The sequence below is a fragment of the Podarcis tiliguerta genome (assembly GCF_965153285.1).
Source record: "Podarcis tiliguerta genome assembly, chromosome: 5".
Classification (NCBI taxonomy): domain Eukaryota; kingdom Metazoa; phylum Chordata; class Lepidosauria; order Squamata; family Lacertidae; genus Podarcis; species Podarcis tiliguerta.
In genome coordinates, this window is record NC_139538.1 from 16037350 (window position 1) to 16060643 (window position 23294).

Consider the following 23294-nt stretch of genomic DNA (forward strand, 5'->3'; position numbering starts at 1 on the left):
GGTTTGCATTTTCAGGAGGTCCTAGGAAGCATAGGTATGACCACGCAGTGCTAAACACAAGACTTAAAAAGCTGACTGGAACCATTTACCAGATCTGTTGTTTCACTCTGTTTCTCCATGAGGAATAAGGCCTGCCAGTTGGTGAATTAGTCCTACTCATCGCCTAATGAACACCCCAGTTGACTGAGATATATTATTAACTATTGAGACCAAGGACAGCAGTACTTGATCAGCAGTAATTGTGTTAACCTCTAATTACCTCAAATTACCTGCCAGATTCATTAGCAAATGCTGTACTTTATCTGGGACAGGGGAAAGTTGTTGCTGTCAGTGTGATGAAACAAGGTCGAATTCACATTTATAGCGCTGAAGGCAAGATAAACTGAAAGACAGACACGAGCCCTAGACTGCTGGAGGGTTTCAGCTGGGTCTCCAGCCTTTACAATCTAGCCACTCAGCAGAGCCTTTATCATTTAACACCTAGGGAAAGAAAAACAACTTTTTGCTGTTGTCTATGCTTAAGCCTTTCTTTTTTTATTTGTCAAAGTGCTTTGCTTCCCTTCTTCCACTGTCCTCCCGTCCTCCCCCCGTTTTCTTGTCTAAGGTCAGATTTCATCACTTTGGAACAACTTTACAAAAGGTCTGCGTTCCTTCTTATAACTATATAAATAAGCCCTACTAAGATGAACAGCTCAAGAATAATGGGATGCAGTCAAAACATGTATGCTGAGAGCAACTCATATTTCATTTGATTGGATGTAGAACAGGACTTTTAAGACTGGATGGGGATAGATTCCTTTTCCCCTCCCAATAAAGTTGATCTAGAATTTCCCAGCGCTGTCCTATTATCTCCTGTCATGTCTAATAAGTCTTAAAAGTATGTAATTCAAGATGTTTGCAAATAATGAATTCCAAATACTGTGCAATAGGTTGTTATATTGGTCGTCGTCCCCCACCGTTCCAGGGTACTACCGTTCTTTACAGTGTGCTGTCTATAGGATCTTGTCATCCGTGTTTCTCAGTGGAATGCATTTTTTTTGAGGGGCGGGGATCAGTTTGGACTTGACAGTAGCTTGAGCAAAATTGGTAAAAGTTTCTTATTGTGTTTTAGGACAAGTCTGTATGTATCTTTGCATACTAAACCTACTTTCTTACAGTTTACCAGTCATTGGTTTGTAACAAATTTGTGTCTGCTTCACATAGGTTTTCATGACTGATTGAATACAAGTTTGCTTTCTCTCGTTTTAAAGGGATAGAGTAACTTTATTAATATATACTGAATTTTGAGATTTGGAGAACTGTAGCCTTGAAGAGATTGGTTTGTGTGAGACAGTTTGAAAGTACAAATTTGTGGTATCTTAATGTTTAAATAGCTGTTTTCCAGGTGGTAGTAAATTATACATTCTTTATGTTACGGTTTCCAGAATTCTCAAGGGAAATAGAGCAGTCCCCATACCTCATGGAAGTAGACAGCTTATACTGGTGTTATAGTACATCACTACATTTTTTTCATCAGCCATAAGACAAGCGTACCTGTTTTTATCCAGCACATATTGGAAGGGTATGCATGATGTTGATCCTAAAAACACAAAAGTTTAAGCTTAAAAGAATTGAAACCAACCTCATGGAAAAGAGAAATGTTAAATTACAGTCGTGGATATTTCACAGTCTGATCCTCTGCATGTCTGTTTGGAAGTCAGTCCCACTGAATTCAGTGAGTGGGAATTCATATTTACTCCTAAGAAAGTATGTAATCCTAAGCGCACATACTAGGGAGCAATTCCAATTGAGAACAAGTTTATGATTGTACTGTAAAATATAACTATAGCGAAGTCATTTTTTATTATTATAAGATAGCAGAATGTTCCATAAGCTTCAACTAGGCCATTGACTGCTTTTTGAAATCCAGTAAGGGGGCATGCAACATTTTAAATATTAAAAACATATGTATTATGTGTGTATTTATATAACCCTAAATTTCTTCATATGATGGAGAATCGTGAAAATATGAAATGCATCTTTAGTTCTCATGCCAAAATTAGACTAGTAGATGGATTTTAGTTTGCTTTGTATTACAAAGACCATGTTTTACTACACCTGGTTTTGTTCTACTGGGAATAAACATGGTAGGGCTATTATACAGTCAAACAAGTATAATACAACTATTAAATGTTTTTTATCAAGTTTCTTCCATTATTTTAAAACACTAGTGCATTTGCTTTAAATAGCTTTAAAACACATTGCTTACACACACAAACACAGGCCGCCTATTTAATTAATATTTTGTAATTTTGGAGTTACATTTAAGCTAACCTTATATTTGCAGCAGCTTCATTCTATGGCTCAAGTCTGCCAACAACTGCTTACATTCAGCCTCATCCACATATATTTGAATTTAAGCAGTTTTAAACATACATGCCTGGATGCCCGCGCTGTTCTTTTAGAGGCATTTTCTTATACATGATGGGTATGATCAGGCATGTGTGTAAGTCCATTTTTTCTCTGGGTTCTTGACTGCGGTTTAGGATTGGGAGTTTAGCCTGAATACAGTCCTCTGGACAGTGCTGCTGCTCTTAGTAAGTCTACTCAGGAAAAAGTGGGTTGTAGGTTTCAGTAGTCTGCTGACCCAACTGCCTTGAAACCAGCAGTTCCACAATGGCCTTTTCTAGTGACTGTTTATGGTATAATATGTAGAAATAGCACTATGTACTCACAAGTACATGTATCCTGTAAACTATTTGGAAGTTGTACTGATTTGCATACATAGTTAAATTTATTACGTGTGATTTAGCAAGCAAACATTGGGACCAAGAGTAGGCAACATTAAGATGAAATCTGAATCTAATTTTCCACAATTAATTCCCACTGCCCCAACTGAGGAAGTTATGTTCTGTTGTCAGGCCAATTGGAGGGAGATCATCAGGGGGTTTGGGCTGGGTGTTCATCAGTATGCGGATGATACCCAGTTCTACTTTTCTTTTAAATCAGAACCAATAAATGCAGTGAAGGTCCTGTGTGAGTGTCTGGAAGTGGTTGGAGGATGGATGGCGGCTAATGGATTGAGGTTGAATCCTGACAAGATAGAAGTACTGTTTTGGGGGGACAGGAGGCGAGCAGGTGTGGAGGACTCCCTGGTCCTGAATGGGGCAGCTGTGCCCCTGAAGGACCAGGTGTGCAGCCTGGGAGTCATTTTGGACTCATAGCTGTCCATGGAGGCGCAGGTCAATTCTGTGTCCAGTGCAGCTGTCAACCAGCTCCATCTGGTACACAGGCTAAGACCCTACCTGCCTGCAGACTGTCTCCCCAGAGTGGTGCATGCTCTAGTTAACTCCTGCTTGGACTACTGCAATGTGCTCTACGTGGGGCTACCTTTGAAGGTGACCCAGAAACTACAACTAATCCAGAATGCGGCAGCTGGACTGGTGACTGGGAGCGGCCACCGAGACCGTATAACACCAATCCTGAAAGACCTACATTGGCTCCCAATACGTTTCCGAGCACAATTCAAAGTGTTGGTGCTGACCTTTAAAGCCCTAAATAGCCTCAGCCCAGTATACCTGAAGGAGCATCTCCACCCCCATCGTTCTGCCCAGACACTGAGGTCCAGCTCTGAGAATCTTCTGGCGGTTACCTCACTGCAAGAAGTGAGGTTACAGGGAACCAGGCAGAGGGCCTTCTCGGTAGTGGCACCTGCCTTGTGGAACGCCGTCCCATCAGATGTCAAGGAAATTAACAACTACCTGACTTTTAGAAAACATCTGAAGGCAGCTCTGTTTGGGGAAGTTTTTAATGTTTGATTCTATTTTTAATATTCTGTTGGGAGCCGCTCAGAGTGGCTGGGCAAACCCAGCCACTGTTGTTGTTGTTTGGAGGGGGGAGAGGAATAAATGTTTTCCAGAGGCAGCATGGATTATATTCAGAGGCCTTGCATTGACCACTCTTGCTTTAAACTTCTGTTGTGTCCTGAGATGCCCTAAAATTGGAAGGAAGTTTTCAGAAATCTTAAGTCATTTCAAAACTTGTCAGTGCACAATGAAAGAACTTGGACAGCTAGCCTTTAATAGGCACAATCAGACAAGCATGCCGTTCTCTCTAAGTGAAAAGAAATTTGTTGATGGGAGATTATCTTATAATCTTTGCAAGCATTTAAGAAATAATAGAGAGGATTAAAGATGCCTACAGTGAAAATGCTAAGCTGTAATTCACTCAGTGGTTTCTGCCAACTCCTTTTGTTCGTTGTTGTTGTTTTTCTTTTAAAATTGGTAGTAGAAGAACGTAAGAAAATTCACCTTGAATTCTACTCAAGGTGGGATTATGTTGATTAATTTATTTAATAAAGTCCTGTGTAAACATATTACTGTTAAGTATCCCCATTTTCCTGACACTGGGTGGAAGATTTGACATTTTGTTTATTGAGTTCTCTATGCCACACTGCATATGGACAGGTGTCTACACCACAATCAACAAAACTACAACTGGTATTCTCTGGCAGGGTTTTTGCATGCTAGTTTCAGAAGGTGAAATATACTGTATTTTTCCATATATAAAACACCTCCATGTATAAGACGCCCCCTATTTTGGGGGACTTCAAATTAAGAAAACACCCCTCAGCACTACCCATGTATAAGACGAACCCCAATTTTAAACCTATTTTTTTGGTAAAAAAAAACCCTAGTCTTATACACAGAAAAATACGGTATATTATGGTGACTGAAACAATTGTCCATCATAAAAGCTGGCCGGCCACACCAGATACGATACACAGGGGAGGAAGTGGAGGGGAATTAGTGTAGGATTCCCTCTGAATAACAATAATAAATTGTTAATGTGCAGGGCCATTCTATACATTGTTACTTAGAAAAAAGTCTCAGTGTGTTGAATGGAGCATACAGTACTCTTAAATAAGTGTGCATCAGATTTTGGCCTCTACGTATATGGGCATGTTATAAGCTTTGAAGGTTACAGAACCAGCAGCATGATAGGATGATCAAAAAACAATTGGATGTGACCTGAAGTTGTTTTATTGGTTTACTTAAAATGTCTGTACAATTTTTCCCAGATACCTTGTTCAAGGCAGTTAGCGAATACGTACACTGTGATATAATGGCTACAACTTTGACTTGGAGAATCTGTGTTCAGGTCCCTCACTTGCCCACAAAGCATAGTGAGTGAGCTGGGGTCCAGCCATTGTTTCTCAGCATAATTAGCTCTCAGGGTTGTTGTGAAAATAAAATAGCCACCCTGAATTCAGTGGTGGAAATGTGGGGTATAAATTCAAGAACTTCAGAAGATAAAATCATTATAAAAATATACAGTAAGCTACTAAATCAGAACAGCAAAGTCAGTAGCACAAAATATTATATGCTGCTGTTTTCATTACATCTCAGAACAAGCCCCATTCCAGCAGGTCAGTCATGCAATCAGCCCTGAATGCTGGGACTCTATATACTTTAATGATCGTATCTACCATCTCCTCCTTTTTTTTTTTTACCTCAATCTATCAAAGGTACTTCCCTGGCAATAATATCCATTCACCAAGTCCCCAAAGCAAGGCTGAGAGATGGTTTTGGGGGCTATCCTACAACTTTGCAAATCTTTTGTCTTTAGAGAATCGTGAAACTCTCAGCCTTTCCCAGAAATGCTTAATATATATTTTTTGTCAAACTGCTGTGCAGCAGTTATAATCTGGTTTTCATATATAGTATTTTATATTTCAACTATTTTATCCTGCTAGTTTTATTGTGTTGTGCTTTTAGAGTGTTGTACCTGCTTGTAAAAGGCCTGCAGCCAAGTTTGGGAGATGGTGTGGTTTTGAAATTGTCATAAATACTGATGAGTGGCTGGCCAATTCTTATCATGGCATGCTCAGGACTGGAAATTGTGTCAGGTTGGGTGGATGCTGTTGGATTAAGGTTGATGCAGACCTATCCCATACCACGTTATAGCTTTTTTTTAAAAAAAAAAAAAAGCAAAGGAACAAGGATATGTTTCCATACTATGATTCCTATAGCATGAGTCATAGTGCAGACATAACCTAAACTGATTATGTCCACAAAGCTGAAACATTTCATAGAAGTAGGTGCAGCAAACTTGCATGGGCTGTGGTGAGCACATGGAGTACTTTATTCCTACTGTGTCACTTTGCTATTCTTTAAGAACAGAACAATTGTGTTGCCGGATCAGACCACTTTCGGTCTAGTTCAGTATCATGTTTCCAACAGCAGCTAGCCAAATACCTTTGGAAGTGCCCAAGCAGGGCATGAGGGTGATGATGACCATGAAGGTCAGTGTAGGAACAATTTGGAATTAGAGCCTTGAGACATGGAACAGGATATGGTACAGACTTGCATGTTGAGAGGAAAATCTCCATTCTGAGATATGTCCTGCAAGAACAAATGTCCATGATCTTCATTGCCGTTTGTTTCTGTATTATTATTATTTTTTTAATCCTGCCCTTGTCATTTTGAACGTGGGACTTAGGAAGAATGGTAACATCCTACACTGTGCATGTACACATCCATTTTGGCTTTTAAAACTCAGGCTTCCCATGCCAAGCGAAAAATGGTCACTTACGCAACAGACAGATATGCTGCCATCCTGCGTCCTTGCCTTTCTTTTGGGTAACCAAGTGATGTTCCTGTCAAAGGTGGCTTATTATACTTTCAAGAATTAACTGGCCCTCATGAGGTCACACCTACACATGTAACTTGCATTTTACCACTCTGAAAGGACATATGCAAGAAATTACCTTTTTTGTATGAATATCTAATTTCACCCAGGTGAAATCTACACGCATATAAAAACCGTTCTGAAAATGCTTTTTTTAAAAAGTGTTTTTAAAAATACATTGAATTTTCCATAAGGCTCACTATCGCCATCTAGTGCCACATTGTATATTGCACTTAAAACATTTTATTTGCAGCTGTATAGCTGCGTCCCCAATATTTTAGAGGAAATCTCACCCCTTCTCAAAGATAAGGTGAAAGCTTTCTGTATAATATCTGAAAGAGGAATGAAATGTTCACATAATTGGCCTGGATAACTGGTTAGAGAGTGGTGCTGATAATGCCAAGGTTGCAGGTTTGACCCCCCCATGGGACAGCTGCATATTCCTGCATTGAAGGGGATTGGATTAGATGACCCTCAAGGTCCCTTCCAACTCCACAACTCTATGATTCTATAGACCCCTAAATAGCTCCCCGCCCCGTTTATACATACCTTGCTTCCATAATGGCAGTGCGCATGGGGTTCCCAGGCAATCTTCCATCCAGGCACTCATAAGACCCAGATTTGCTTAGCAATGACATGGGGGCTGCCTCATTTGTTCATTTGTATTACAGCAAAGACTTGATGTCTGCTCTTTACTGTCCAGTCTTTCCAGCTCATTTAGTTGGTGACTGTACCACTCTCTTCTTTTGTGTGTGTGAGAAATCCAGAGCTTTGGTTTTGTCTTTTCAGAATTTGCCCACTCTGCTACTGCTGTTACACAACTACCCTTGGGTATCCTATAAGTCAGCCTGTTTGTCTAGAGGTGGTTTAGCCCTCACATGGGCTGCTAACAGACTGCGATGCCCCAATGTCTGAGGTGGTATCCTGAGGTTGCAGCCCTCTCATTTCATTGTTCTTCTGTTCCTTCCCACGGCATTTCTGCAGTTACAGGAAGATCTGAGTCTGAGGTAGGAAGAAAGTGGGAACCCCCCTCAGATCAGTATTTGAGCGTTCGCATTCCATGGGCACAACATGCAGCAGAGGAGCATTGGATTGGGGAAGCGGGAGAGACAAATCAAAACAATTGACTTGTAAGTCAACATGCTATCTTGCTGTTTCAGGCAGACTGTTGAAATCCTAGCCCTACGATGATATCATTTAGACTGCAGGGGGCTCTGAACTGTGTGGATGAATGGACTGAGCCTCCTTCATTCACCTCAGGAAGAGGAAGAGTTGAGTGTGGCCCCATTTTCCACAGAGATCTGCTTCCCTGTCATTTAATGATAGGACAGAAGGACAGCATGTACCAAAGCGCAATTTAGCCACCCGCTGCACTGAGGTAGTGCCCTCCCCTCTATGATTTGCAAAGTGTAAAAGGGCCTCCCTAAGGAGATATGAGACGCAATCCCTTCAGCTCAAATTAATTCTGCGTTTTGAATGGATAAGAAGGAATGCCAGCCCTGTTATCTCTCCCCCATCCCCTTCATATCCCATTCAATGTAGTACAGGGAGTTCTAGTGATGCATTGAGAATTTTCATGTGTCACTAAAAATAGCGCCTTTGGGAGAAGTGTGAGTTCATACATGTTAAAAAGCAGGAGACAGCTTTTCAAAATCTGACAATACATGCTGATCAGTTTAGGCAAGAGGTGGGTAGTTTGTGGCCATCCAGGTGTTGTTGGCATTCAATTTCCATCAGCTGCAGCTAGGATAAGCAATGGTGAAGGATGATGGGAGTTGTAGTGCAGCAACATTTGGAGGACCACAGGTTCCCTGCCCCTGGTTCCAGGCTTTGTATTTGCATAGGAAATGGAAAAGGGGAATTTTAAAAAAGCAATTTGTGCCTTACACACTTTGAAAGCTTAAACTTCTCTACAAGAAACTGAAAATGGTACTCAAAGTGCCAGATAGTTCCATTAGTGGAAGCCAATCTGAGGCCTTCTGCTAGATAAATGTTTTTTTTTTGTTTGCCTTTCTCCTCCCTCAAATTGGCTGGGCGGGGCAGGGACAGGGTTGGAGGAAACCCCAGAACAGCATGCAAGGGGAGGATTCCATAGGGTGGCCATGGGTCCTACTTTACAGAAGGCGTTCCTAGCAGAAGAGATATTTGGTTCAAGTCTGATTTAAAGATAAAGAATCAGAAGAGACCTTGAAACGGCTCATTAACAGTTAACACCTGGATAGCATACAGATCACCTGACCACAGCCTTCTTCACTATGGTGAGATGTATGATACTTTAATTTACATGATTTACAAGTCAACACTCTTAAGATCATGGAGGTTGGGTAGAGTGATTAACATTTGAAAATTCATCTAAGGCTGCTGTTCTGTTCCCATATAAGTGTTTACTTAAAGTAACTTTTCTAATAAATGGGTTTAGGGTTGTAAGCTTACTGACTTTAATGTGACTGAGCACTGTTTGTGCTGGGAAGGGAGAGAATGTAATGCAATCTAGTTTTGGCTGTACCTGCCTTTGGTCTACCCAGGTATAAATGGGCTGTATTCAATTAAATTCTGCTCACAGTAGACCCATTGAAATTTAGGAACCTAAGTTGTGGCTACTAATTTCAGTGGGTCTACTCTGAGTAGGACAAGCAGTGAACACATTCCAGTATGTTGAGATGTGTTTTAATCATAGCAGGCGATAAACGTTGAGACAGAATTTTGGATTCTGTCAAGAGTTGGGGGATAGAGAAGAACATTTGAGCATCCTTTCAATCTCAAGTCATCCAGGTGTTCTACTTTGGAATGTAAGCCTTATAATATTATTACACTACTATGCTCCAAGTGATAAAAATGGAGAACTTGCACTTTAAGAGATAGTAGCTATAACGGAAAGGTATGGTTACTATAAATTCAAAGCCTAGCATTTTATTTATGCTGAGAACTGCATAAGGTATATATGTATGTATGTGTATGTATACCATACGACAGCTCAGCTTTGTACATTTAATGAGCTAAGTTGGGGGAAGGTTCTGTGGATAGGTCTTATGTTATCAAAGCAATAATAAACAACTTTAAAACCACCTTCCTTCACTTGCTGTAACAGTAACATCCATGTTCTTTATGCACTCCTGTGCTTGGCTTAATTTCTTGGGAGAAAATGTGAAATGAATATTAGCTACTCATTCTAGATGGACCATTTAAAGAAACAAGCTAAGTCTCTGAGTTGGGAGTGTTGGGCAGTTTCATAGGCCCACATGTGCTCTGTGTTCTTACATAATGTGCTCCAGGGCTGACCTCTTGAAATCAAGCCATGGGACTAAAACCTGCTGAAGCCTGGCTACAGAATGTAATATCTAAAGACCTGCCCAATCTCAAACTATCCTGGAAATGTTATGTTGCTTGAAAGCTCAATCTCAGGCTTGAAAGTGCTGCTTTTAATTTCTTATCCCAGTGCTCCGAGGCAAAGCATTCTGCACATGCTCAAAGGCATCCTTATTACACTTTTTATATCATGTTAGTGCCTAGGGCATGTTCTGCCTAGGGCAGAAAGGAGGTTCACCAGATGCTATTGGAGGCATTTCTGGTAGGATGGTGCCTCCTACTAGAAGGATCAGGCAGGGTCTTCTGAAGCCTTCTGCTTCCTCTCTAGGGAGGAGTTATCCCTCTTTCCAGACCAATCCTGCCTTCTCATCTATATCCTTTCTAGCGTTTGTTTTGTGTCAGTTTTGTGATCTTTTTCCTCCCCTCCCACCTTTTCTTCTTCTGATAAATACCCCTTTCTCAGGGACCTGAGCATTCCCCTTCAGACTTTTCCCTACACGTTTCCTGAAATGAGAATGTGTCACTCCCTGCCCCCGCCACTATTATCAGAATGCCCCCCCCCCAAAAAAAAACTTGAGAGCTGGGGCATTCCTCAAAGTGCTGCTGATCGTCTTCTCTGCCCTGGGTGGTGGTGGTGGGGAGATGAACAACAAGACTGCACACAGGAACGCTTCAGCTCTCCCCAAACTCAGCGAGAACCAGGGCACTCCTCAAGATGTGGCCGCTTGCCTTCTCTGCCCCAGAGCAGGGAGAGACGAGAAGCAATGCCACATGCCAGAATTCCTTCCTCTCACCCGTGAGGGGGTGGGGTGTTCCGCCTGGGGCAGGCAGGGCACCAGCTCTTGTGCTTCTGCTACCTGAGCCAGGAGCTTCACTTCACCTCACCTCACCTCATTGGTGGTCTGGCTCTGACGGAGTGTGTCTGGAGAGCTGCAGAGACTGATCCTGACCCTTGATGCCTGCCTGATGGGTTGGCATGCTCTTCTCAACCAGGTAGTTGCCCAGGGGACAACAGCCTAGAGCTCTGGGCCATATCCCTGGGCCTGAAGTCTTTCACTTGAGCTGTTCATTGGTGAAGGCCTCAATTTGCATCACACTGTTCATCACTTCAGCTGGCCAGTGATAGACCCCTTTGCAAACCTGGTCATTGCAGTTTTTGGCATTCATCTTGTGCTTCCCTTGTGCAACATTGAAGGGAATAGACATTCTATTGCACCATGGTCTGGGGGTTCAACTATTAGCATTCTCTTTCCCCTCTGATTCCTTGTATGATCCAGAAGATTCAGCCGCTGTAGGCTTTGGTAGTCCTTGTGGCCTCATTATGACTGTAGAGGCCATTATTTCAATGTCTCATCATTTTGTCTGTGTGAAACCTGTGGATACTTCCAGTCCAGAGGAACTGTTGTTGCTATTTATTTAACAGTATGACAACTGAAAGACTTTGCCTGACTCAAATGGTTGTTTCTGTTGTGACTGCATTGTACTCTAGGAAGGCTCCCTCTTAACACATGTATAAACTCAGTAGGATTTATCAGTCCTGGGGTTCTACTGCTAAGGTAGAGCCAGTGATTTCCTTGTAGCTGCCTGGTCACAAGGTCATTTTGCTGGTTGCAACTACATTGGTGAGTAGGTTTACAGAGTTAGGAGTCTTTCATTGGACCCATAGTTATGTGTTAACGAGGGTGGTGACGGGAATGGCTCTGTTCTTTCTCTGTTCACAGACAGTAGTTTCACTCTCTTTTTATCATAATCCTTTACATTCTCACAAATCCAAATGGCACACACTGCCATTGGTAAGGAGAGCTCTGCGGTACTAGCTGCAGAGAGCTTTGGAGTTTAAACTTTCTGAGACCCTTTTGTCTTCTTTCGCTCCCTAGAAATGGTTCTGCACTCAGTAGCCATCCTGCTTGCAGGAACACAGAGGGCTCTGCTGTTTTATTTGGATAGGTCTTGGGACACCAGGAGGTCTGAGTCTCACTCTGAGGACTTACAGGTCCCTCTGTACGAAAGTGAACTAATATCTATAGGCCACAATGTGTTGTGAGGGGTGGCTGGGAGAGGATCCTTCCCTCTCTCTTTTCGGATTGTTCAGGAAGTGCATTTTCTCTATTATTTCAAATATTACAACTTCCTGGATAGGTTGAAGGTCTTTCATAATTCACGCTTCTGTTATTCTTTATGCATGCCAAATGCAGGCTGTTAAACATAAATAAAACTTCCAGTGCCCAACCAGGAAAAATAAACTGCCAAGACTTGTCCATCCTCTAAAAGGAAATAGAATATATTTTCAAATTTTCTTCCTCATCACTATATTTCCATTTGGTAGCTTTTCTTTGTGGCTCTGTTACATTGACACCTACGATTGTTATTCAGAAACACAGTTCTTTTCCTTTATTCTGTGTTATTTTATTTCATTGTTGTAAGGCAATTTTCAGAATACAATTAAAATAGGATAGGAAGAAATAATTCTGCATTAACAGGACTGTGTGTGTTTTGGAATATAATTTTGCAATTCAGAATTTGGCAGCCTGGTAAGAACCTCAGCTTTTTATTTTAAAGCAAATATCCAGTCCTTGGGGTCTAGATATGCAATATGGCAGGTGAAATTTCAGAAGATAGTGGGTGTAAACAGGATTTTTCTAGGAGTTTAGAGAGTTACAATGCCCTGCATAGCTTTTCACTGCATAGTCTTCAGCAGTTTACTTGACACGTTACCTTGCTTCCTGACTGTACATGTCTACTCAGAAGTAAATTCCACTGAGTTCATTGGGACTTGACTGCATCAAAGTGTGTTTGGGATTGCAGCCTTAGCTCTGCAAAATAAAGACATGTAGGAAAATAATTTATACAGGTTCTAAAACTTTATTTTAAAAAAACCCAAAACCTGTTAGCTTCCACTAAGTGGAGCAGTTTTAGAACAATGAAAGTAGGAAAAATGAAAGTGCCAGGGACTGCAAAGAGTAGGCACAAACTAGGAAGATCAGCCCTTGAGATCAGGTTATTTTGCTTAAAGCTGGAGAAGCTACAACTCAAGTGGTCACAAAGGGTTCTGAGTAAATTGCACACTCCTTTATCAGCAGAATTCTTTCTTATGCTTGGCTCTCACTTCTCTGGTTGTAAAAATGGGAATAATCATTGCCATAGCATTTGCGAAGATGAAAATAGTAAGGATTATAATGTATTTTGCAATCTGAAAGCCATCTTAAAATGACAGGTATTCATAATGATCGCATGCTATGTGCAGCAGTCTTTTGGAGTTTCATTTGAACTAGTGCTCCCTTAACAGGGCATAGATGATGAAATCTTCCATCCTGGAATATGAGAAGGAAAAATGTGAAGCCTGCCGACCTATGCACAGTTAGAAATAGGCTCCATTGAACTCCATGGGACTTACTTCTGAGTGAACATGCAAAGGCTCAGGCTACATAGGAGGCAGTACACATCTCTGTACATATACAGAGTGCCTTTCCTTCATCAGTGAGCAGTTAGAGCCAAGGCCCACATTCCTGGGATGAGAGGACTGAGTTTCTTGTTCAGAATGTATGTGTTTAAGGCAGGTTTTAGTTCCAGCACCTTCCCTTTTTAAAGTTACTATCTAGGGGCTTCTTAACCAGATAATGTGAGTTATTGTGTAATGGTCTGAATGAGGCAAAGGCCTGTTTGTGACATAGAAAGCTCCATTCCAGCACCTAGTAGGTCTCTGAAATGTCGGTGGTCATCTTACAGAAGTAATGGTCACTGTTATTAAGAGCCACTATACAACTGAAAGTTCAGGGCTACCATTAAGTAGTAAATCATATTACTCATATATTGAGAAATGCTATTTCAAAGGCAAAGCGCTATGGAATAAATACACTTGGGTTTAGCTTTGAGACAATGGAGAGCTTGTGTAAAATGGATACAAGGTGAAAGTAATTTTTAAACTTTTATTTTCAAAGAGTTTTGTGACCCATTTTGGCTCCTTTACTTGATGTCCTTCCACTGCTTTTTTGATTTTTTTAAAAAAAGACTCTTACCATTATATCAGGTCCAGAAAAAAAAATCCCTGCTTTCCACAAGAAGGTAATTCTGGATGTTTTTATATAAAAAGAAGGGTGAGACATACGTGATGTTAGGAGTGCCTATTGCAACCATATTAAAATGGCTAGCAATCTCTCCCCCCCTCCCCCATTCCACTAGCATACAATTTGGCACAAACATTTTGAGGTCAGATATTACATGTGCTTTTGTTTTGTTTGTCAAGAAATAGCAGGACTGTCAATAGCTATCAGCCAGGATAGCTAAATGAAACTTCCATGTTCAGAGGCAGCATGCTGTTGATTATCAGAAGGTTGCCAAATGCCTCTGGGAAGCTCAGACGTGTGGCATGAAGGCAATAGCCTTGCTCTGCTCCAGGCACTTAGGGAAGCCTATTGCACAGAGGTCATACTTGCAAGTTTCCCAAAGCCCTCCTTGGAAGCAGAATCCTGAACTGGATGGACCTTGGGTCGAATACATAGGGCAGTTATTAACGTGATGTGCTTGAAGTCTTGTGATTAGGTGACACGTTTTTACTTTTATTACAAAAATGCATTCAATCTCGGTTTTAAAGGGGAAAAAACGTGTTTTAGCTTCTTAGTGTCTCCTGTAAAGCAAAATGTAATACACGATTGCAACAGAAAGGATGTCAGTTGCATGAAATTAGAGTACTGTATGTTAATTAGCTGCCCCATTCCACCCTTGCAATGCATATTCTGCTGCTCTCCCCTAATTAAGAGATCAAGGATCCTATGTTGTTTTCATGTGCAGTTTGTTTGAAAATCTCCATATATGTGTGTATGTGTGTTAAGCAGCCGATACATTGTACTTCTTAAAACCTGCTCTTTGGTCTCAGTCAGTTACATGATAGGAAAGGAAAATAGCATTAGTTTCAAAATTGCAGACGGTGACTTGCTTGACGGCAGCCCGAAGAGGAGTCCTGTCCCTTAAAAGTGAAGCAGGGAAGGCTTCCTAGTTCTGTCTCTCTGTCAGAAGAAGAACCCCTTCTCAGTTTACAACCTGTGAGCAAGACACCTGCACAACTTCACAGGAACCAGTCAGAGCCATTTCATTGTTTGAAATGGAGTTCAGATGGCATCACCCCCACCACTCTGACCAACTTTTAAAAGTCTTGCTGCACCATTCAGACACCAGTGCCCACCTTCATCTGTTTCCCCCTCGTGCTGCCAGGTTTCCTTACCCTGCTGTGTGGCAAGGCTGGCCCTGAATGGGCCCAAATGGTTCAAAGCTTGCTGCATGAGGAGAGCAGCAAGCTACCTTTGCCACCCCAGGCAATGTTGTGTAGATGACAGGACATACAAACCAGAGCAACAGCATTGTCACTAAGGGCTAATTCACAGCTGCATCTCTGGTCATTGATTGTACAAGACATCAAGTGATGACCTGCATGTGCGAATGGCCCATCAGAGGTTAATCGGCAGGCAGACATTTCTTGCTACTCAACACAATACCTTTCAGGAGTCTGGTTGTTTTCTGACAACTATAAACTCCACTTCTTAACCTTTGGTACTTAAATTAAAAGCCAAAGGAAGGACAAAAGGAAGACCATCTATTGCATACAACCTGTACATCTTGCCGTCATTCTTCCAAGACTCTGTAAGTCAGCAGTTCAGTCGTGTCTTGGGCTCATCAGCCCATAACTTACTATTCCCTTTCAAATGCACCAAGGCCATTAGATCTGGAGAAAAGTCAGATTTAAATACATTTATCTTAATAAATGGAAAAGCAAGTGTTGCTTAAAGCAAATATTCAGTGCATGCGATGTTGACATCAGATTTATTTGCAGGACTTAAAAGCTGGCCTTACTTAAATCTGTTTCAGCCGTGGATCAAATGAATTTGGTTGTCCCAACCTGGCCCCCAGTGAATCAAAGTCCACATCACCAACTCACAGCATCATTTGTCACAATTGGCAGTATCTGCTCATGAGAAAATTATGTGAGCACAGGCTGCAGAGCAGGCTTGAGGTGCATTATCAGAGCTGTATGGGGAAGCATGCAGCAGGCTTGCCCTTGCTCCAGCAGGACTTGCTCTACTTTACTCTTGTTTTCATAAGGCCCAATAAATATCAAGTTAAAGCTGAGAATGAGTTTGAGCTCATTTAACTGTGCTTCTGTTTTGCCATTCATGTTCAGTCACCTTTTCAAAAGTCCCAAATGTGTACTCCAAATCACTAGTGTGATTGTCACATTCTTTCGCTGTCTCTCACTCTATCAGATACATTATGAAAATGACTTTTGCATATTAACTACAAAAACTAAGGAACTGCTTCATGGATTTCCCAGCAGAATTGCATGAGAAACATTAACATATTTGGTGATTCAGAAAGGTGGAGGGAAGGGAGGGAGTAGAGGCAGAGAAAGCAATAAAGACTTTTGCATATTTGTTTTTCTGACCCAATCAAATATGCACACAAACCAGGAGGGAAATGAGTGAAGGAGGTGTACCATAATAGTGTTTATTTCACAAACTGTGTCCCTGTTGGGTATAGGGATCCCATTGATTTGCCCATAGTTTACTCCAAAGCTCATCTTCTCCTGTGCTGGGCAGGGTATAGGTGTAGAGCCGATCAGAAGGTGAGCTATTTGACTCTGTGTCAGATGGGTGAGCTCCAGTTGCTCTGTCCCAGCTTCTGCCAACCTAGCAGTTCAAAAGAACACCACGGCAAGTAGATAAATAGGTACCACTGCGGCAGGAAGGTAAACAGTGTTTCCATGCGCTCTGGCACCCGTCAAGGTCCTCCATGCGCCAGAAGCAGTTTAGTCATGCTGGCCACATGACCTGGAAAGCTGTCTGTGGACAAACACTGGCTCTCTTGGCCTGAAGCGAGATGAGCGCTGCACCCCATAATTGCCTTTGACTGGACTTAACTGTCCAGGGGTCCTTTATACCCTTAGAGGGGTCAGAAGATCCCTTAAACATAACAAACATTATTGGGTGGGCTCTCTATAACATTAATTTCATTAAACTGTGTTTTATTTGTAAATACAGACCTAGTAACAGATTAATTACCCTTTAACCCATTTTAACCATGCATTTTCTGCACATTTAAATTTGTTAGAAGGTGGTAAAAGGTCAAGTTTCTTAATTTTTCCATGCATGTTTGAATGGTGAATTGAGCTTCTATGAGTCTTTGAAAGGAAAAAGCAACCCATTATTTCTTACATTATTTTAGTTACTCTGCGTTAATCCACTATACTCTGGTCCTAAGTATACAGACTCGTATTTAATTCTCAATAATTTCAGTGAAACTGATTATTCAGAAGGTACCTCTTGCAACATGCATGCAGGGGGTTTAAACTTTTAAAGATGCCCCTGTAGCTGTGCCTTTAACAGCATTTTGATCACCAGACATCTCCCTGCAAGGAAAGCTTCAGCTGCTGGTTTCTAGCCAGTCAAACTGCTGTTAAGAACACAAGAGCAGCCCAAGCCCCCACCCCCTTTTCTCATTTGGCCGCTGTACACTGAAGGGGTGAGGTGGGTTAGTGTCCTGGGAAGAGGACTGAAACATGCCCCACTTCAGACATAAATTTTCCTGAGGAATTAGCTGGATCAGTGTCATGTAGCCCAATCCTGTTCCTGTTTACTCAGAGGTAAATCTCAGTGGAACTCGGCTAAGTACGCAAAAGGTTTCAGCATTAATCTTAATGTCAATGCATACACACTCCTCCGTGTAAGTTTACTGATTCTGAGAATGGGCCCCTTTAGGCTTCCTTTACAATGCAATATGTAAATTGGTGAATCAGTCAAGTTAGTCTCCAGTCCCCAACCCAAGTCAGCTAGGGACCAATTAACATGTTCCTCCATGACCTTTTGAGACCATGGCAGCCATGGTTTTTCACTGACCTGTTACTTCTATCCACACTAAGCCTGTTGTGTATTTTGACCACCACTAGACTGAACTCAGACAAATTTACTTCTGGCGCTTGAGCATAACCCCAGCTATTTCAAATGGCTGCAGTCAGGAATCAAAATAGTCTTTGCTGTGTTGTGGGTGGTGCAGTGATTAGCCTTTCTTGCTGACCCCTCCCAGCTTTTAAAGTCTAGAATGTCTTTATGCTCTCTTTTGACTAGAAACACATTGCCTTGTTGTGCTGAGTGCCTATGTTTCATATCCCATTAGTTTTTAGACCAATTTTAAGATGAGCCAAAATTCAGGAGAAACAGCGAAAGGCTTGTTGTCTTTCCTTTTTAATTTGTGCAGGTTTGTGCTGAACAGATCAGACCTTTAAAAAAAATCTGCAATATCATAGTGTTTCCTTTCCTTTAAAAACAAAATGGGGGAGGGGAGGAAGGCTTTTTGGTGTACGTGTTAAGGCAGCGTTTTTCTTTGCGAGACCTTGCTGTGAAGTTCTAATATGTCACCATTCAAATGTCAGCATGCTGTTGGAAAGGAAGCTAATAACTTAAACCTTTGAGAGCTGCCAACAAAAGAGGTAATTCAGATTGTGGAGAGAATGCCATTGTGTTCTTAGGGGAAATAGATTTCCAGAATGAAACATGCTACTTGGAAGCATTTGTCTTTTGTGTGTGTGGAAAGGGGCAACGGGGGCGGGGGGGCGGGGGGCGGGAATGTAGATTATAAACCTAAAAGATGGTTTGGCTAAGATAGCTCTCACTTTGGAGAACTAAAGGAGGAAAAGGGAGTTGACAGAAGTGGGAGTGGAAACTCCAGAAGCCCCAAATCTCTACTTTTATGGGGAAGGTGCGTAGCTAACAGTCAGCAGCCTGCACATTGTATGATTAATGCTTTTTTTCTTAGAGCTTTTGCCTTCAGAGAGGCAGCCACAATGTGGCCTTAGCTTGTTCTCTGGAAATGTCATGTAACATACAAATTCCTTCTGTTTATCCCAACACCACTCGACAATATATGACCTGGCTTCTTCAGGTGGTTGAACTACTGCAAGTATTAAAAAGAAAAACAACAATGCTGCATTTTTAACGGTTGGGGCAGGAAAGAAGCAAATAAACCTGGAGTAATGCAATACTCTTCATTAAGATATTTGTAGACAACCCCCCCCCCCCCCCCGCACATAGTTGTGGTCAGGCTTTTTCTGAGAAAAGAAACAATTGGGTTTTAGAGCCACCTACTGGAACTGTATAAGAACTGCGTGCACATACAGTCAATAGTTTTGAGCAATGTGGATTTTTGCCATTGGTGTGGGTCACTGAAACTTCTGCCTTTTCCCTAAAGTCTCTGAGAACTTCCCCTAGGCCGACAAGCGTTCAAAATAGTTGTTTCTTTTGAACCCCCCTCCCCATTGTTGTATCCTCCTAGTATTAAGAGTTGTCACAAAATTATTTTAATAAAGTAAAGGCGAAGGCTTGCTTTGAGTTTGATAAATGAACAGAGGTAGCCAGTGCTTTTAGAATTAGTTCAAATATCATATTTGAACATTTGTCTTTTATCAAAGTCGCATGAAAACTGTTCTCCATAATGCAGGTTCTGAGCGAAACAATAAGACAGTGAGCTTTTCTTCCTAAAGTAATCTTTTTATAGGCCTTTGGGGATCACAAATAAGGTTCTCCTACCACTGAAGGGCAGCCACCTGCCCCACTGCTGGAATTAGCTCTGATTTGGTTGTCCTTCCTATTCCTTTTCAGAGCATAACCATCAGGTTAGATTTCCTTCCTTCTTCACTACAGGCTGCAAATTCAAACGTGCAAATGATGCTTTGATGTTTGATGGAGCTGTTTAGGTGGAGTTTTCCTTTTCACGCAGGAAGCTAAGACTGTGATCTGAGGTATATCTACCAGGACTAACCTGGAAATACAAGCTTAACCAAGTAAAGCTCTGCAGAACAATTCTGCACATCCCTGTGGATCAGGTTGCATAGTAAACTTTGAGTGATATCTGGCTATGTGCTTACCCAAGGCATTGCAGTTGTTCTTTATGATTAATTTGGTGTATCCCAATGCTTATAATACAGACTGGATTGCCATTCTATTATTGACTTCCTACCTATTTGCCCAATGGAATTATCACTCACCCCCTGCTGGTGTAACTAGGAGAAAAGTTGATCCTTGTGTGTGGTGTGCCTTTATTTTTTTTAAAAGACTACATTTGAATATACCTGAATATACCTTCTTAGTTGGCACTTCAGTAAGAAATTTTATTCAATGAATTGCCTGTACAGCCCATGTTATAGGAAGATTTGTGAATTGTCAGCAAGCATTAATAATCCTTTGCTTGTCACACAGTTTGCTCTTGAGCATATTTCTTGATGGAAATACAGCTTTCTTTGCATAGGAATAATAGCTATTGGGATAAATCTTCTGCCAGATTATTTTGGCTTCGGGACTGCTACTGAGTAACACTATTTGTGCTTCTGGCCCAGTGCTGTCCACTCTTAATTAGCAACAGCAATCCAAGATCTCAGACAGAGGACTTTCCCAGAAAAGTTGGTTGGTAGGTAGATAGATACCTGAGGTCCTTTTTCTACCTGAAAGTGCAAGGAACTAAATGAGACCTTCTGCATGCAAAAATGTGCTCTACCGCTGAATTGTGGCCACTCCTTTGGCCACAATGACCTCATATTTTTGCTGCAACATATATGTAGAAAATCCCCCCTTGGTTACTGTGTGCTTCTTGTCACTTACTTGCCATTCTCTCTGTCAGATATATTACAGAGTGGTGAAAGACATTGAAGCTGGAGAAGAGCTCCTTCTGTTCATGAAGACTGAAGACTATTTACACGATCCTATGGCTCCAGACATTCACGGTCAGCAATTTCTTATGGCAGATTGTCAAATAACTTATACAGAAAGTTCCCTAATTATCAGCACTTAGAGCAAATTTATCCTCTCGCATTGGTCGAAGGCCACTGAGAGTAATGACTGATTTGCTTTACAGAGGAGCGTCAGTATCGGTGTGAAGACTGTGACCAGCTGTTTGAGTCCAAAGCAGATCTCGTGGACCATCAGAAATTCCCATGCAGCACACCTCACTCAGCATTTTCGATGGTGGATGAGGAATTTCAGCCAAAGCTTGACAAGGAGAATGACCTCCATGATATGCATGACATTCAAGAGTGCAAAGAATGTGACCAAGTGTTCTCTGATGTGCAAAGGTAGGAACAGGCATATTTTAAGAGAAACAAAACATACATAGACACCATATAAAAATATATAATATATATGGTAAAAGGTAAAGGACCCCTGGACGAAAGACCCAAATCAATCTTTATTTTATTTCAAAATTTATTTATTTTATTTCTATTTTTATTTTAAAATATTTAGTAACTGATGATCATTAGAGAATTCCATAGCGGTTTGCAACTTAAAAATAGCTAATAAAATTGCCAATAAGAAAACATAAAGTAATTCAAACAAAAACTAACAATAAGCCAACAGCAGAAAGTGAGGAATTACAACACAGTAGAGGATAGTGTGTAAACCAGTCATCAGGTCTTGATTCATAACAAACAAACAAATAATCCATGTTTGCCAAAAGACAGCAGTGCTTGTCTTGATGTTTTTAGAAATAGAGTTCTAGAATCTTGGGGTTCCTGATCATGTCTAATACAGATTTCACACAAAAAATGGAAGGGGACTGATCTCATGGTCTCAAGTGGGGGTGGGGGGGGCTCATATAAGAGGGCATGTCCCTGCTGTGCTCAGTGAGTATGCAGTGCCTAGAGAGGTCAAAAGTACAAAGTTGGCAAGATCTACACTTCTAGTGTTGGTGGTGATAGAAGAAGTCAGAGATGCACTTTGAGTATTTGCTAAAGGACAAGGAATAAATATGTAAAAGTTGGTGTTTTAAGATTTATAGCTGCTAAATTATTTTAAGTCCCAGCTAATTATGAAGGCAGTGTCTGGTTTTGAAAGTCAGTGCACAAACAGAAACCATTTTCAGGCCAGGGTTCTCTTGGATAAGTGAGCACATCCACTGTTGTGAAACTACAATATCACTGCAGCAAAAATGCAACCTTGAGGGAAGATGTCTGGACTTTAGGAACAGATGGATGACAACTCTGCATTACTCGTGCTTAGAAAACTCTTCTTTGGGGAAAGCCTTTAAGGGTATTAAAGGCTCAGAACAAAGGCCAGAAAAAAAAAATATCAGCAAAAGACAAATCATAAATTGCTCTGCCACTGAGAGGGAGAGGGTGAAAAATGAGAACCGTCAGCCTGGCTGAAAAACATTTAAATTATTTAAAGTCCAATACATGACAGAAACAGTTCAAGGAAAAGGAATATAGAGAAAATATTCTATTTCAAAAAAATGTTCAGGTGGCAATTGGAATTGTTGATATATATGCAAGCTGGTGTATGTGTAATTAATGGGGGGGGGGGACAGCCAAACACCATTTTAAATCTATGTTGAGGATTAATGGTGGAAGTAATAGTAAATTACATGTGAAATATTATGAAAGAAAACAGTAACATTAAATAAGACGAGAAGCATGACTCATAGCTACACATAACAGTGACAGATTGGATTCGACAGCAGATGCAGAATAATATTATTTATTTATCTGGAATGTTTCTAATCCTGCTTTTCAATCCGAAGACTCTTAAAGCAGCTAACACATATTAAAAACATAATCAGTCCAATTAAAAATTACAAGGAAACCCGACAGAGTGGCAAAATATGTTAGTAACAAGTCAGGTGAAAAATCTAAAAAGCTACAATATAATAAAAATTATATTGTAAAATATAATTTAAACATGTAAAGGCCTGGCCTTCACCTGTTGCCCAAAAGACATTAAACTCTCATGTTTTGGTTGAGTCAAATAAGATATCGCTGCAAAAACCATATTCCACTGGATCAGTAGGCGGCGAGAGCCTCTCTTTCTAGTGTATCATCTAAGGGCCATGCCATATGTTGAGAAAAGACGTAGCAATGTATTGGCTGAGTGTGCTGCACACACATTAAGAGGTTCTTACTTCTCCAAGAACTGCTTCTAAGGTTTGATTCACTGAAGCATTTGTAATATGGGATAGTCAATATGGATTAAATTTTTCACTGAATACGGTAGGTTGAACCAGTCTTGTGAATAGTCCAAATTAGCAGCCGCACTTCTTAACAGCTACAAAAAGTGTATATTCTATTTAGCGTAAGAAGAGTCCTACTGGATCAGACCAATAAGGCCCGTCCAGTCTGCCAATCTGTTCTCACAGTAGCCCACCAGATGCCTATGGGAAACTCACAAGCAAGAGACGCATGCTCTCTTGCTTGTGTTGCCTAGTAGCTGGTACTCAGAGGCATATCGCCTCTGATCCGGGAGGGAATACATAATAATCGCCATGACTAGTAGCCATTGATAACCTCCATC

General features: G+C 41.1%; 1 protein-coding gene and 1 long non-coding RNA gene across 51 annotated transcripts in view; one reads left to right on the forward strand and one right to left on the reverse strand.

The window, feature by feature from the left end:
• The window catches only part of MECOM (MDS1 and EVI1 complex locus), a 457532-nt gene that overhangs the window by 382150 nt on the left and 52088 nt on the right, over positions 1 to 23294 (forward strand). For all 50 annotated transcript variants that reach the window (XM_083441880.1, XM_083441883.1, XM_083441879.1 and 47 more), the window contains 2 exons: positions 20632 to 20734; positions 20866 to 21082. In XM_083441880.1, coding sequence (XP_083298006.1) covers positions 20632 to 20734; positions 20866 to 21082 — 320 coding nt within the window. The remainder of the gene's footprint in view (positions 1 to 20631; positions 20735 to 20865; positions 21083 to 23294) is intronic.
• LOC310678499 overlaps positions 1 to 23294 on the reverse strand; it is a 99931-nt gene that overhangs the window by 1247 nt on the left and 75390 nt on the right. Inside the window, exon 2 of the long non-coding RNA XR_014511780.1 lies at positions 1534 to 1579. This is a non-coding gene — a long non-coding RNA (uncharacterized lncRNA). The remainder of the gene's footprint in view (positions 1 to 1533; positions 1580 to 23294) is intronic.